This window comes from Oryza sativa, chromosome 10, assembly GCF_034140825.1.
Source record: "Oryza sativa Japonica Group chromosome 10, ASM3414082v1".
NCBI lineage: Eukaryota > Viridiplantae > Streptophyta > Magnoliopsida > Poales > Poaceae > Oryza > Oryza sativa.
Window position 1 is genome coordinate 1,096,880 of NC_089044.1, and position 14,949 is coordinate 1,111,828.

Genomic DNA, 14,949 nt, shown 5'->3' on the forward strand with positions numbered 1-14,949 from the left:
AGAGCAGAGCAGGTAACTATGTATGTAACCCGTTTTCTAGTTCATTTCTCACATGATACACGTGATAGTATATGAAGAAAAAATAAACTAGAAATAGGATAAACGAGCTTAAAAAAATTCGCTTGCCAGTCCCACTTGCATCTCTACCGGTAACGGCTATGCTACCTATTCTATTCGACATTTCGATTGGAGGGATGCTCGGGCCCAGCGACAGTGACTAAAGCAACAGTGCTACCACTAACAGGTGGGGACACAAAACCAGTGCACCACGCCTAGTGCCTGTCTCTGTCTGTGGCCCTCCGATGCTCACGAGATGCACAGAAATTTTTCAGAAACACAGGCAAAAAAAAAAAAAAACCGTCCCCACACTGTCACAAAGTCGCCTAACCGCGTGGTTACCGCGGTTATCGGGCTTATCGCGGGGTACGGTAATGTAAATACCGCGGTAACCTACTTAAATTCAAATAAATTTAAAAATAATTTGAAATTTTGATGAATTTTGCACAGTTTTGTACGGTTTTTCACGGTTACCGCACGATAACCGTGCTTACCGCCAGGGCACAGTAAACCCGGTCCCAGCGGTTTGGGAAACCCTGCCTCCAATCGCCTACTCCCTTCGTACCCCAAAATACAGTAACATTAGGCGTATCCTATCAATGTGTCTAATCTGATTCTAGGTGTTATTGTATTTTAGAATTGAGACAGCACTGCATAGTACTCCCTCCGTCCCATGATATAAGGGATTTTAAGTTTTTGCTTGTACTGTTTAACCACTCGTCTTATTCAAAAAAAATTGTGCAAATATAAAAAACGAAAAATTGTGTTTAAAGTATTTTGGATAATAAAGTAAGTCACAAAAAAATAAATAATAATTTCAAAATTTTTTGAATAAGACGAGTGGTCAAACAATGTAAGCAAAAACTTAAAATCCCTTATATTATGGGATGGAGGGAGTATAACTTTTACGATGTGTGATTTTGTTTGAAAAAATAATAGATATGTACATTATGTGTCATATATCTACTTCCACTTCGTTCCAGAATGTAATGTAATGTGTTTTTAGTTTGATTCTATATTGAACTTTTCTGCCATCGACCAAATGTACTTAGTAAAGTACACCAACATTTTACAGCATCAAATTAGTTTAGTTTCATTACAGTTCACTATGAGATATGTCTTGATATATAGTACTTATTTGCCACGGTATATGTTAATTATTTCCTATAAATCTGGTTAAAGTTAGATAGCATTTGAGTTAGGATAAAACTTTAACACCTTAATTTGGATGGATGAAGTACCGTTTAATTGTCAGTGATAATGTGGTGCAAATTCAGGCATATCTTGGATTCAGAATTTCAAATCCTTTCCCACAAGTTTAGATCGCCTGCTACTTCAGATGATTATCAGATCCCTAAAAAGGGAGAGTTTCCCATTACAACTGCAACATCAACATGCTCTATTGCAGTAGAAACTTAACATCAACATTTGCTTAATCAAATAAAAAGTTACTCATATTGGTAGAGAATGAACTTTAGTAAAAAAATCATGATATTAGCTCTAACTGCAGCATAGCCTAGCTGCACGCGTTTAGTGGATGCTAGAAATGAATAATCCAATCAGTGTTCCAAGGACACAGTTACTGCTACTACATATATATGCATTTCATATCATGGGCACCATGCATTATTGTCATACAAACGTTCTACAAAATCAGCAGACTACAATCAACAAGCCTAAATGAAATGCTAATCTTAATCAATATAATTAATAACCTAACTCTATTCAATTCTACCATCACCAAAATGCAAATCAATCTAAGTTGCCTACCAATTCATGCACAACACTACCCACATAAATTCAGCAAAATCATCACATAAGCCACACAAAATTAAGGGAGGTGAGCACACACTGAGCCAATTGTGATGATCAGAATGCTAGCTGCCACATCAACACAATGTAGCTAAGATCAGAATGCTGAATCAGCTGGACCACGACGGTGGCGCCTAGCTCGTCCATGGCGGTCGATGGACCTCGCCTCGCCCGTGGGGAGGAATAGCTCGGCCTCAGGGCCGACATTGCACTCTGATGGAGGTGTAGGATACCGAAGACGATCATAGCAGTAGCCGTAAGTCATGTACTTCGTCCTGAACCTCTCCATCGCCGATCGCTGCCTACCAGACATGGCCACGGCATTGTGGATGTTGGCAATGTCCGGTGTGCACATCGGTGCACGGGTCAAGGTGTCCATAGCGCAGCCATGGAGCATGAGTTCCGAAAACTCTGCGACGAAAGGGGCGTACTTGTAGTTCACCTTGTACCGGCCACCGGAGGTAGCCCAGCTGGAGCCATCCCAGATTGTGGCGTACAGCGACATCGGTTTGGAAGGGAACTGAACTCCCATGGATTTGGTCCTCTGAACCTCCCGGATTGGAGTCTCATCAATGTAGAATCTGCAGAGAGACATACAGTGAGATAATCATATGATAAGAACCAGCAAGAATGAGAATGGGGAGGGAAACTAACAGTGCTGAGAGGAAAGGAAAAATAGGAATAGATTGGAACATTCTAAATATGCCTGAAAATCTCAGTATTTTTTTTTGTGAAACAATGATTCATCCACAGTAGCATACATGCGTATATCGTAAGTTAGAACAGTAGAGTACAAAACATAACATCCAATATAATTGTTGGTCCATGTATGTTTCTTGGCATTGAATGGTTTGTTATTAGTCAAATACATAGTCACCTACTTTGTTGTCTTCAAAAGATCTGTACTGCATACGGTTATGCCATTATGACCATGGGAAATTTCAAACAAGTACTTCAAGAGACAGCTTTCCTGACCTGTACTGTTGATATCATAAGTACTACTAACCAACAATGTCCTGAAGTTAGGTGCTCAACTATACAAACTTCCCTAGCATGACCACAAGTAATTGTGCCAAGTTGTACATTTTGATTTTGAAACCCCAGCATATTAAATTTCTGGGTGCAAATTCCCCTAAGCTGTGCTGCATTTTGAGTCTGTGGTTTCAAGAAAGGGAAGGGATGGAAGATGTCATTTTGGATGCATGAACATGAACATGTGAAAGCACATGATGAAAGTGGTTGTGTGGTGGTAGAATGGTAGTGGTGACAACTTTTTCAGTTTCTCTTCTCTAGTACATGACTCCAAAAGTTTTGCCTGTGACTGATCATAATAGCTTTCTATCATTGTCGACAAAGCAGGTTTGCAATGAATGGTAGAACAAGAATCTTGGCGGAAGGATCAGGTGGAGGATGATAGATCATGCAAAAGACAAAGGATGGAATGCTTAATTAAATGCGGAAAGTAATTTTATGCAGAATGAAATGTGGTGCTGACAGAGATGCATTTGGATGTTTTAGATGGTTGAATCATACTATATTCAAACAAAAGAAGCATTGAACCCCTTTTACTTTGAAATGCATAATTACTCGACGATCTTTTGTGGGAATACCATTTAACTCAACTTGGGTCATGAGTAGAGTACATTATTAAAGTGGCAATAATCCAAGGGAACATACAAGCTGTAAAGAATGGGAAAATCACTCCTCTCAATCATGGAGGAGGATAAAGTAGAGGGGACAAGGAAAAAGGTACTTGAAGGTAATAATGGTAATTATTGATTGTTTCAGTACATTACATGAGTAAAAGGACAACCAGATCAAACACAACAGATATAATAGTGCCATCTTCATGAGTACAGATACCATCTAAACATCAGTATGCTTATAGCTACAAACTCATATTAATTCTATGATTATGGTAATGGATTACACATTACAAGCAAAAGTGTTTATTTGAAAATTTTCGTTGCAAAAGCAACAACTGTATCATGAAAAATTTCACTACAAGAGCATGTTATTTCTGTGTGCCCGCGCTATTTGCTACCAAGGTTTACCTTTTTGATTTCGAAGTAAAAACCGCTCCTCACTGGTTTACCGAAATCCAACCGAAAACCAATAAAAACCGATGATTTTCAGTCAACACTGTATTAAAATAGGCTAATACTGACCGGTTTCCACAAATCGAGACCTAGCAGTTTCACGAAAACCGACCGGTTTTCGCAAAATTCCATCGGTTTTGTGAACCCTGTTTGCTACATCTTTAACAAATTACCCTTCTTGAAATAGTTCTCAGTTTTATTACTCAATACATGTTGTTACTCAATACTATTTATTCAAAGCATATCGCATATATCTTTGATTTATAACAGTTAATTTTTACCTTCTTTCTGTTGTTCAGATTCTTAAAGATTTACACCTCGTCACAAAGTCACAAAACGAAGATAGTAATGTGTTTCAGTGCAAGCGATTAATACTACTCAGATTCATGATGGAAAAATCACATTATCTTTAACAAAACAAGTCATAAATAAAGGATAGATGAAAGGAGAATATACTAAAAAGCTTGATCATAGTATTAACCAATCATGCATGAATGTGATTAAAAGTAGGGGGGGGGGGAGTTTCCTTACACGATCCAGTCATGGCTCCAAAGAATGGCGTAACGATGGAAATCCTCCGTCGGATCAAACCACAGGCCATACCTCTCCTCCCTGCCGACCGATGTACTGCCATTGCCATACACGTTGGTCTGCACTCTCCACTCCCTCCCCTTAATGTTCCCTAGGAACTCAAAGTCCAGCTCATCATGCGTCTTCTCATACACATCGCCATTCGACATCTAAGTAAAACCACAGTAAAATTAACATTGTGACTGATGATGACATTTTCAGATACAATGTTGCAGAATGTGTTTGTAGAACTGAAACACATAATGTATTATGCACATCTTAATCAAACAGTATGCAAAGCCATTTTGTGAGATGTTCAGAAGTATGCAGGTATAATGCACAATTGAGTTGTGCATTTGATGAAATATGCAAATAATAATTACCAACGGTAACATATTTTTTTTACCAAACAGATTAATGGAGTACAAATTTGGTTCTGGAAATCAGAAATCAGAAAGAAATGCACTGTCTCTGATAGGGGTATATATCAGCAACATTGCAAGAGGAAAGAAAGAGGAGATATGTTACATAGAAGGCGACGACGACACCGGCGGCGTAATCGGGCGGCAGCTTGATGCTGGCGCTGAAGAAGCCATGCAGATACGCATCCTGCGACGCGAATCCGGCGCCTGAGACAACAAAGCACACAGATTAGATTATCCATCCAATCCAAGAACTCAATCCACAAAGAGAATCCGAACCACCAAGAGGCAGAGAGAGGAGGAGCAACCTGTGCGCTCATCGAGGGAGATGCGGACCCGCTTGCCGTCGCCATGGAGCGCGAGGTTGGAGTCGCCGAACAGCTGCGTGTACCCCTCCCGGAACGACGCCGCCGCCGGCCTCCGCAGCCTGGCCGCCATGGCCAGCACGGCCTCCTCCTCCTCCTCCCCAGCGGACGCCAGTAAGGGAGATAGCAGCAGCAGCAGGAGAAGCAAGAAGCACCGAGAGGCGGCCATGGCTTTGCTTGCTTCTTGATGTGCTCTGCTTCTTGCTTTCCAATGCTCTGGTTTGCCCTGTGCTTGCTTGCCTTCCTTCTTGGTGTGTGTGTGTGTGTGGGTTTAATAGAGAGAGAAAGGAGATTATCTTTTCTGCATTTGGTGGTGTGAATGCAGGTGCAGCAGCAAGCTCACTCCATTGCCATTGGTGACCTCTTTTATGGGCACCTGCAAGTCTTGCTGCACCCTCTCTCTCTCCTCTTCTCTCTTCTTTCTCTCTCTATAAGACAGGTTGCATTTGCATTGCATGAGAGAGAGAGAGAGAGAGAGAGATTTTGCAGTGGATTGTGTGCAGTGGTGGCAGAGTATGTCTAATAAAGAAATGAGATACTACACTATTATTATTTGGTATAGTATCAAATGGATTATTATACATTTATTATTTATTTAAAACATCATTGGAGTATCTCACACATTAGACATTACCTGTCCTTTTGTCTCTAGCAATGCATCCATGGGCTCTCATGTGAGAAACTGAGAACTCACAAGGGGGAAAGTTTTTACTACTAGTTACTGTGCTGATTGACCAATCACTGTAGAAGAATCTTTTTTTGTTATATGGCCTAATCTTTTGTGATTTTCTTGGGAACTTCTTTGGTTGTATTATTATATTTAGTGCTATCTATCCTGATGAGTTTCATCTGTGGGTGGGATATATAATCAGTTGGGATGCAATGCATGCCTGGCATTTTGATAAGCAATTAATGTACAGGGATTCTGTCATGAAAGTCTACCAATTTTGGCAAGGAGAGGACCCTTTGCAACACGGTACACCAATAATACCTCAAAGTTGCTTGAGTTAAATCTAGTGGGGAAAATCCTCAATGTAGTATTTGGATTTAGAAAAAAAAAGGGTCCATTTTACTCCCCTCGAACTATTTTATCAGCGCACTTAATCTCCTAAACTATTTGTTGACACATTTTAGTCCCCAAAATATTTTAAATGTTTCACTTCACTCCACGAAGTATTTCTCTTTTTTTTCTCTACATAAGTCATATTTTACCCTGAAATTTGGTAAGAGTACTTCTCAATATTTTTTAGAATACTTTTTATCATTGTTACATAGGATGGCATCTCTTATTGATTTAAACTTCAAGATTAAAGAGTTCAAGCAAACAATCACGAAAATATTTGAAAACCTGTACTCCTTTAGAAGGCACTAGTTATGGTGGCAGTGAATTTGCCACTGCCACCCACCATTCTTTTGTAACTTTTATAAATTAGTCCATAATATTTTATGATATTCTGGAATAGTCTAGTATTTGTTTCAAATAAGTGAATACCATATATTTAAATAACCAAACAAGTGATACTAACATATTTGATAAAAACGTATTTTATCTATAACATATTATAATATATTTTCTTTTACCCATAGCAAAACATGGTCATTTTGCTAGTATTTTAGAACTTTGACTATGTGTCATCTATGGCTCTAAAAATCATCTTGAATTACAACTTATATAAATATAAAGAAAAAGGAGAAATATTGTTAGGTAGTACTCCCTCCATTCCAAATTTATCTACATATTTCATAGGTACACCAAGACCAAGAAAAGCTAATAACTCTCTCATACTATATTTACTCTAGCAACAAACTCAATGCATGCACCATCCCCAATATTTTCTAGCCAATAGCAAATCAAGATATTGCATGTGGGTTATAAATACTTGTGTGCATAGATGCATGCATCAATGTCCATTTACTCCAATGCACAAATAACGAATAGACTCAATAAATGAATACAAATATGTAGATCATTTAGGAATAACCTCAGAAAAACTATATGTAGATCAATTTGGAATGGAGGGAGTAAAGTGGATTATTTTTAATAGTTTAGGTGTGAAATGACCTAAAACAATAGGGGGAACTGATCCAATGAAATAGTTCGAATGAGTAAAATGATTTTTTTCATTGGATTTATCATAGTAATTATTCGTAGTGTGTTCATGGAATAAACGGATTTAAATAGGAAATTTCGGTCCCATGGTAGTACATTTTTAGATAATGCAATAATATTTTACACTTTTTCCCCAAAATTGGATCTAGCATACTTATATAATTGCACATCACTAAGTGTAGTTATTAGGAATTCAATCTCTTCTATCATGAAGTTACATTACCTCTATGACTTTTTAAAATGTTTTGATCTATGCTGCATGTTAGATAATACTAAGAGAGAATCTATTCTATACCACTGATAAGAGAGAATCTATTCTATACCACTGAGTTTGATCGAGTTCAACGATTTGCCATCGACATTGTCTCCTTCTATAATATACCGACGACTTTATCAATTGTTCTACAATATGCCATTGGGCTGGGCATTCTTTTCAAAAATACCCAAAATACCCTTAGAGGACATACAAGATTAACAATTGATTTATCTCATTAGAAGTTTCAAAAAAATATAAAATTTTTTATGTGGCCTCGTTACACAACATGGAAGTTTATATACATGTTTCAAGTTTTTTTGGTATATTTAGATTTTAGAAAATAATATTTTTATGTGGTATATGAGAGAAAATTTGTTTATACGAGAGATAATAGCACAAAAATATCTTATGTAGTGTATGAAAGATGATTTATATTAAAAACATCAATAAAATGTATTTTATATAGCATATAACAAATGAGTTATATATTTTTTTACAAAAAATATAAATGTAAAAAACTTGAAACTTCTATACAAACTTCTATGTTGTGTAAGTAGGCCATATATTTTTTTTTATTTTTTTTGAAACTTCTAATAGGATAAATTAATTGGTAACCTTGTATGTACATAAGGGTATTTCGGGTATTTTTGAAAATAGTGTCCAGCCCAATGGCGTATTGTAGAACAATTGATAAAGTCACTGGTATATTATAGAAGGAGACAATGTCGATGGCAAATCGTTAAACTCGAACAAACTCAGTGGTATAGAATAGATTCTCTCTAATACTAACCATCTTTGAGTAAACCCACATTTATTTCCAATCATTTATAGGCTTTGCATAGTTATTCTAAGGTGCAGATTGTCTAATTAAAGCAAAAAAAAAAATCTTCTTGCACTCTAATGTTTAGCATTTCATCATGCAATTTTTCCGTAGTAAAATGCAGGAGTCCCATCTATATTTATCTCCGCTCTTGGCACCCCTTCAGGGCCCCTTTGAATCGCAGGATTCAGAAAATAGAGGAATAGGAAAAACTTAGGAATTGAATGCCATACTTATTGGATTCCTATGGAATTTTGAAACACAGGAAAGTCTTCAAACTGTCGTTTGATTAGCACATAGAAAAAACGCAGGAACCTTAGACACATGAAGAGGAAAACATGAGGTGAGACCTCATGCTTATTTTCCTCTAAAATTGCTCTAGTAAGGTTCATTCCATAGGAATTTCAAAGGAATTGATAGGAAATAATCCTTTGATTCAAAGGGCTCTATAGGATTATTTCCCATAGAATAAAATCCTCTAAAATTCCTATGGTTTTTCCTTTGAATAAAGGGGACCTCACAGTGGGAATTTACCTCACTGTAAATACAACTTCACATGATTTACCTACCTGGTGGCTAATAAATTATGCATGACACCCAACGTGTAGCCTTGAATGTGGGTATTTATTGCCAAGAGACCCTTGTTCTTGGTCATTCCAACTTTCCAAGGATCAGAGCATAGCATTGGATAGGATTGCGCTCCAGTAATGATCCAACTACCTTCCTTCAAACATGAGACGATCATGGGGACGGCGGTTTAGTTGCTGAAATATCAGATGGATACTCATCAATTCCTCATCATCTCATGTGCTCTGGTACAAATTAATCGAAGTGACAATACCATATAGTACTATGCCATATAGTAGGGGTATATGTCTGCATTCATGTGGCAGTACTGCAGGTTTTGGAACGTAATAGTTATTCAAGGGTGAATGCCAACATATGTCTGACCTGATCACCACCAAGAATCCAAGATTCATGAAGAAAGGATTCATACACAGCATGCATGTTGGATCGTATGAATCCCTAAGTTCTAAAATAGTTATATTGCAAATTCTTTGCCAGAATAGTTGTCACTGTAAAGTACTAATCGTCCCCTCAATCACATCTTATTCAAATTTCTTTCTATTGTATCCTCAACCACCCTTCCGCTTCTAATCAATAAGGGTTACTTTAGTCTTTTCTTATGAAACCTTAATTTATCCTAAACAACCTAGAATGACAAGTGTTGTATTATATACTTTCGGGTCTGTTTGATAGAGCTCAAACTCCTAGATTTAGCTCTAGGAGTTGGATCTGTAGTGGATCGGAGTTGTGGAACAGCCTAAAAAAACCCAGCTCCACCTCTAGTTTATTCTGTGAGAGCGCTCCACCCATCCCCGTTCCCATTTTAGATGGAGCTGGAATTGTTTAGCTGGACTCTAGCTCTAGAGCTGTGCCAAACAGGCCATTCATTTGTCCTCAAAAGACACTTCAACTTTGACTATGAATCTAGACGAACATTTTCTTTCCGATATTCATATAGTGAAAAATGAGGTCCACAGTGAGAAATGAGGTCTTTTGGGGATGATGTAGTACATGCAGAGGATTGAGATCAAATGCAGTTGCTATTGTAACTGCACAATAGCAACTGCACACAATCGTGGCCATTCGTTTTCAGATCCAGCGGCTCTAGATGACTGCTACAGTAAAGGCATAATATAGTGCATCCCTGCTACAGTATTTTTGCTACAGTACCACTTCATATCCTGACCTTCCATTCTAGATCATTTGATACACATATAACTGCTTAAGTTACACTTATAATAACAACTGCACAGGATCTTGATCCACATGCAGAGGTCTTTCACAGAGGTTTTATAGTTTTCGTGTTGATTAATTTGTAGCTTCAGGGAAAAAAGATTTCAGGGATCTAATTAATTTTCATAATTTTTCAATCAGCTAAAATTGTACATTTTGTACAACGAATTCTGTTTTTCTTATTCATTCTGATCAGCCATTTTTTTTCTTTTGTGCAAGTTACCTCTCTTGCATGACACAAGCAAGGCCTGTACTGTACTCACATGCATGATGATGACAAACTAGGGTTCAAACTTTGGCAACTCAATGTCTTAGGTTAATTATAAATTAAGAACACATGGCATATATTATGTATCTAAGTGTATCAAATGGTGCTACCTTGTGCCCTATTCTAAACAACTTAATTATGTAGATAATATAGATTATTACTACCACTTTCAAAAGTATGATTTCTCAAAAACCTTTTTACATAAGTATTGCTTGGACAACATTTTCTAAAGATATTTTTTTACTTTACAATATATCATTATTCTTATGAATATTTTTATTTATTTATAACCTACTATATCTCTATGTCATAGTAAATGCATTTCTAGCTTTATTGAGGAACACCAAAGTTGTTTCTTCTTAACCTTAACATCTGCTTAACAACCTAGAAATACTTATATTTTGGAATAGAGAAAGTACATTAAATAAGGGTGTGATTCGAAGTGAGAGAGAGAGGTTAATTAGAGGTAAATGAAAAGAAATATGACAGGAGGTGATACACACTTGTGGTAACGTGAGATGTGACAAACTTAGTCATCAATCAAATAACCCCTTAATACACTTATTTTGATAGGGAGGTAGTAGGGCACATCCTCTAAGCCTAAGGGTAGTCCCAACTCTCCATGTCACGTAGTGTTTAGTATAACATTATATACATCACTACTACACAAAAGATTTTCCTAGATATGGAGTCATTTAGATTGCAGACGGACCATAACTGGTCGCGTCTGGGAAAATAGGGCCCATTTTCGCGTGCGGTCCATTCAAGAGGACCGCACGGAAAAAATCAATTTTTCACGGAAAAAATCAATTTTTCCGTGCGGTCCTCTTGAATGGACCGCACACGAAAATGAGCCTATTTTCACGTGCGGACCTATTAAGAGAACTGCATGCAAAAATACCCACCCTTTCTTTCCCTCCTACCCACTTTAAATTTTCCCCTCTTTCTCTCCTCTTCCCTCCTCTCCTCTTTCTCTCCTCTCCTCTTTTACTCCTCTCCTCATTTTCCATGTCGTCCTCTCCTCTCCCTGAGTCCTGACGGTGCTTGGCGGCCGTCCCCACACGGATCCGGCTACCGGCCGCCCTCTCCTCGTAGTATCCCGCTCCACTCCCCTCCCCTTCCTTCCTCCCCAGATCTGGCGGAGGGGAGCGGCGCCGGCGGCGGTGTGGCCGGAGGGGAGCCTGGAGGCCGACGGGAGCACGGATCCAGCGGCCGGCCGCCCTCCCCTCCCCTCCCCCCCTCGGGATCCAGCTCCCCTCCCCTCCCCTTCCTTCCCTGGCCAGATCCGGCGGAGGGGAGGGGCCTCAGCGGCGGTGCGGCTGGAGGGGACCGCGGATGCCGGCGACGGGTGGCGCGGAGGCCGGCGGCGACGACGACGAGGGCGCGGGCGGCATCCCCGGCCGACAATGACGAGGAGGCGGCGGGCGGCGCGGAAGCCGGTGGTGACAACGACGAGGGCGCGGGCAGCGTCTTCGGACGACGACGACGACAAGGAGGCGGTGGCGTTGCCGGTGGATTTTTTTTTGAATTTTTTTCCGGATTTTTATTTTCCCATGCGGGCGACATAGGCACCCACACGTGAAAATCGCGATTTTCGTAGACCCTTGGGTGCATACGGGCCGCCCATCTGCATGCGAAAATCAGTTTCAACCGCACGGAAAAACCCTTCTCCTAGTAGTGTATGTTTGTCACATAAAAAAACAAAGTGGCAAAAGAGTTAACAAGGAGAGAGAAGGAAGATGAAATCATCTCTCATCAAGAAAATAACTTTAGGCATGAAGCAAGAACAAAGACAAAGGGATAGGTGAATGAAAGAAGAGATAATTAGGAGAGGTGATTAGATAAAAATTTATTTTGAATAAACCATCCACTGAGTTTTATACAAACTCCATATTTATACAATAATTTATGAGTTAGGATCGACCTACTCCATCTCTTCCAGTATAATAAATTTGAACATACATACATTTTTCTGTTCTAGATCACATTTTATACTAGGTTGGTTTTTTTTGACGAAGGGAGGGACTACCCTAAGGTTGAGGTCTTGACTTTTGTTGAAATTAATTGCTGAACAATTTTTCTCATCTTGTCTCCCACGAAGGGGAAAAGGCTGACGTGGCTGTGACCTGTGACTGGCATTCATGTCAGTAAGCAGAGTGCGTAGCCGGTAGCCGTTTGATGGGCCGATATATGACCCATGGAGCCGATGAGTGACGTCCTACCAGGACTTGTACAGCGAGAAGAAAATACCGTTAGGTTCAGCGAGTAAAATCAAATCGTTTCCATCGCTTAGCGTAAAATCTCCATCTGTCCTAAAAGTAACTTAGCTTGATATTCTGGTTTATATAAAAAAATAAGTTATTTTAGATGAAAGGAGTAAAAATATATGCAGTAGTAGTTTAAAGAGTTAAAAGTGCTATTGTGCTCTGCGTTCAAAAAAACAGTGCTATTGTGCTTGTCTCCTCTCTTGAAAATACTTTTAAATTTTGTAGGAAGTTTGAAGGTTCAACAAATTGCATTAATAATTATGCCCTAGTCTTTATAAGTTCCTTCCTCTACCACTGTTTTTAAGTACTCCTTTCGTCCCTAAAAAGATGTATCTAGAATCAGATGTAATCTTATGTATATTTAGATTCGTAGTACTAGAATGTGTCACATTCGGTACTAGGTTAGTTTTTTTATAGGACGGATGGAGTATATCCCTAGCTACTAATTACTGATGGTTACATATACAGTATGCATCTATACATGCATGCATGTCACAAAGCTAGAGCGGGTGTGCCCTACCATTTTCACAATCACGGTCACAGCCTGCGAAATATTCCAAGCAGAAGCAGCCTTGTGGCATGAGACAACAGTACCTTGCAACTTGCTAATAGTGTAGCTCTAGCTAGCAGCCACTTTTCTCAAATTCATATATGTCAATTCACAAGCAATAATGTATAGTACATCCACTCTGCAGCTCAGGCGCCGTTTAGGTCCCATCCCAAAATTTTACACCCAGTCGTATCGAACGTTTAAACACCTATATGAATTATTAAATATAGGCTAAAAAATAACTAATTGCACAGATTGCGACTAATGTGCGAGACGAATCTTTTAAGCCTAATCCATGATTTGACAGTGCGGTGTTACAGTAAACATTTGCTAATGACAGATTAATTATTCTTAATAAATTCGTCTCGCGGTTTACTGACGGATTCTGTAATCAATTTTTTATTAGTGCCCGAACACCCTATGTAACACCCTATATAATATTCAATGTGACACGCCAAAAACTTTATACCCTGGATCTAAACACCCATTAGCGAGCTCTCGTTGCCAGCTTCGTTCTTCTGAAACAATCCACAATTTTTATGTCTAGCTAGGTTTGATCTGATTCAATCTCAAAACAGCTGATCTGAATGTGTTCAACCTAATTAGGAGTACGTCATATATTTTCCTGATTAAGATGCATAATCTATCTTGGTCTTCATCATCACATTTTTCAAACTACTAAACGATGTTTCGTGTAAAAAAATTTTATATAGAAATTACTCTAAAATATCGGATAGATCTATTTTTCAAGTTTGTAAAAACTTAGAACTCAATTAATTAATTAATTATATGCTAACGATTTTCTTGTTTTTCGTTCCCTAACTTTGTTCTCACCTTCATTAGAAACGAACACCATCACTGGGTATACCGAACCGATTCCTTGGTTGTTTTTAGCTGAGTTTAGCTATATATGTATATCCACAAGTCGGTCATGGAAGCAGCTCCTCTGATGTAATGTCGCAGGACGTGAGTCCCTAATAAATGGGGTTCATCCTTATAAATCCACACATCATAGATATATGTGGCTCTGATTTATGTTAGAGGAGCCTCATCGATCCGCCATGCATGGAGGAAACAAAACCAATACTGTTTAGGTGTAGACGTACGTAGTACGTTGCCTGGGCGATGGAGGCCAACATCGACATGGATCAATAGAGCCAATAATCGATCGATCGATCGCCAATAATCGCATGGCAGTCGACAGCGGCATACGTATGTATATGTCGTTATTTAATTAGGTATATATAGTCATGCATAATCAACATCATATATGTCCCTGACCTACCTAAACTTGCATCCATGCAAATATGCTTACCCATATGTGTGTATCTGTGTGCCGTAGATCCCGTGAAGCTAGCTAGATACTCCATCCGTTTCGAAATATTTGACTCTGTTGACTTTTTATTACATGTTTGACCGTTCGTCTTATTTAAAAAATTTAAGTAATTATTAATTCTTTTCCTATCATTTGATTCATTGTTAAATATATTTTTATGTAGGCATATAATTTTACATATCTAACAAAAGTTTTTGAATAATACGAACAGTCAAAC

The 14,949-nt window shown here is 38.6% G+C and overlaps 1 protein-coding gene across 1 annotated transcript; it reads right to left on the reverse strand.

Moving 5' to 3' along the window:
• Positions 1–1,640: 1,640 nt before the first annotated feature.
• LOC4347991 (probable xyloglucan endotransglucosylase/hydrolase protein 28) lies at positions 1,641–5,569 on the reverse strand. The gene is made up of 4 exons (XM_015757787.3): positions 5,269–5,569; positions 5,067–5,167; positions 4,500–4,708; positions 1,641–2,450 (listed from the first exon to the last, which is right to left on the reverse strand). Exons 1-4 carry the CDS (start codon positions 5,492–5,494, stop codon positions 1,967–1,969), a joined length of 1,020 nt encoding a protein of 339 aa, XP_015613273.1. The 5' UTR covers positions 5,495–5,569; the 3' UTR covers positions 1,641–1,966.
• Positions 5,570–14,949: the final 9,380 nt, after the last annotated feature.

Excerpts from the sequence above, each read along its gene's own strand:
- LOC4347991 (XM_015757787.3), bottom strand. The coding sequence starts at position 5,494 with ATGGCCGCCTCTCGGTGCTTCTTGCTTCTCCTGCTGCTGCTGCTATCT. Across the intron at positions 4,709-5,066 it reads GTGTCGTCGTCGCCTTCTAT|ATGTCGAATGGCGATGTGTA; the intron begins GTAACATATCTC and ends GGTTTTACTTAG. Across the intron at positions 2,451-4,499 it reads TGGAGCCATGACTGGATCGT|ATTCTACATTGATGAGACTC; the intron begins GTAAGGAAACTC and ends GTCTCTCTGCAG.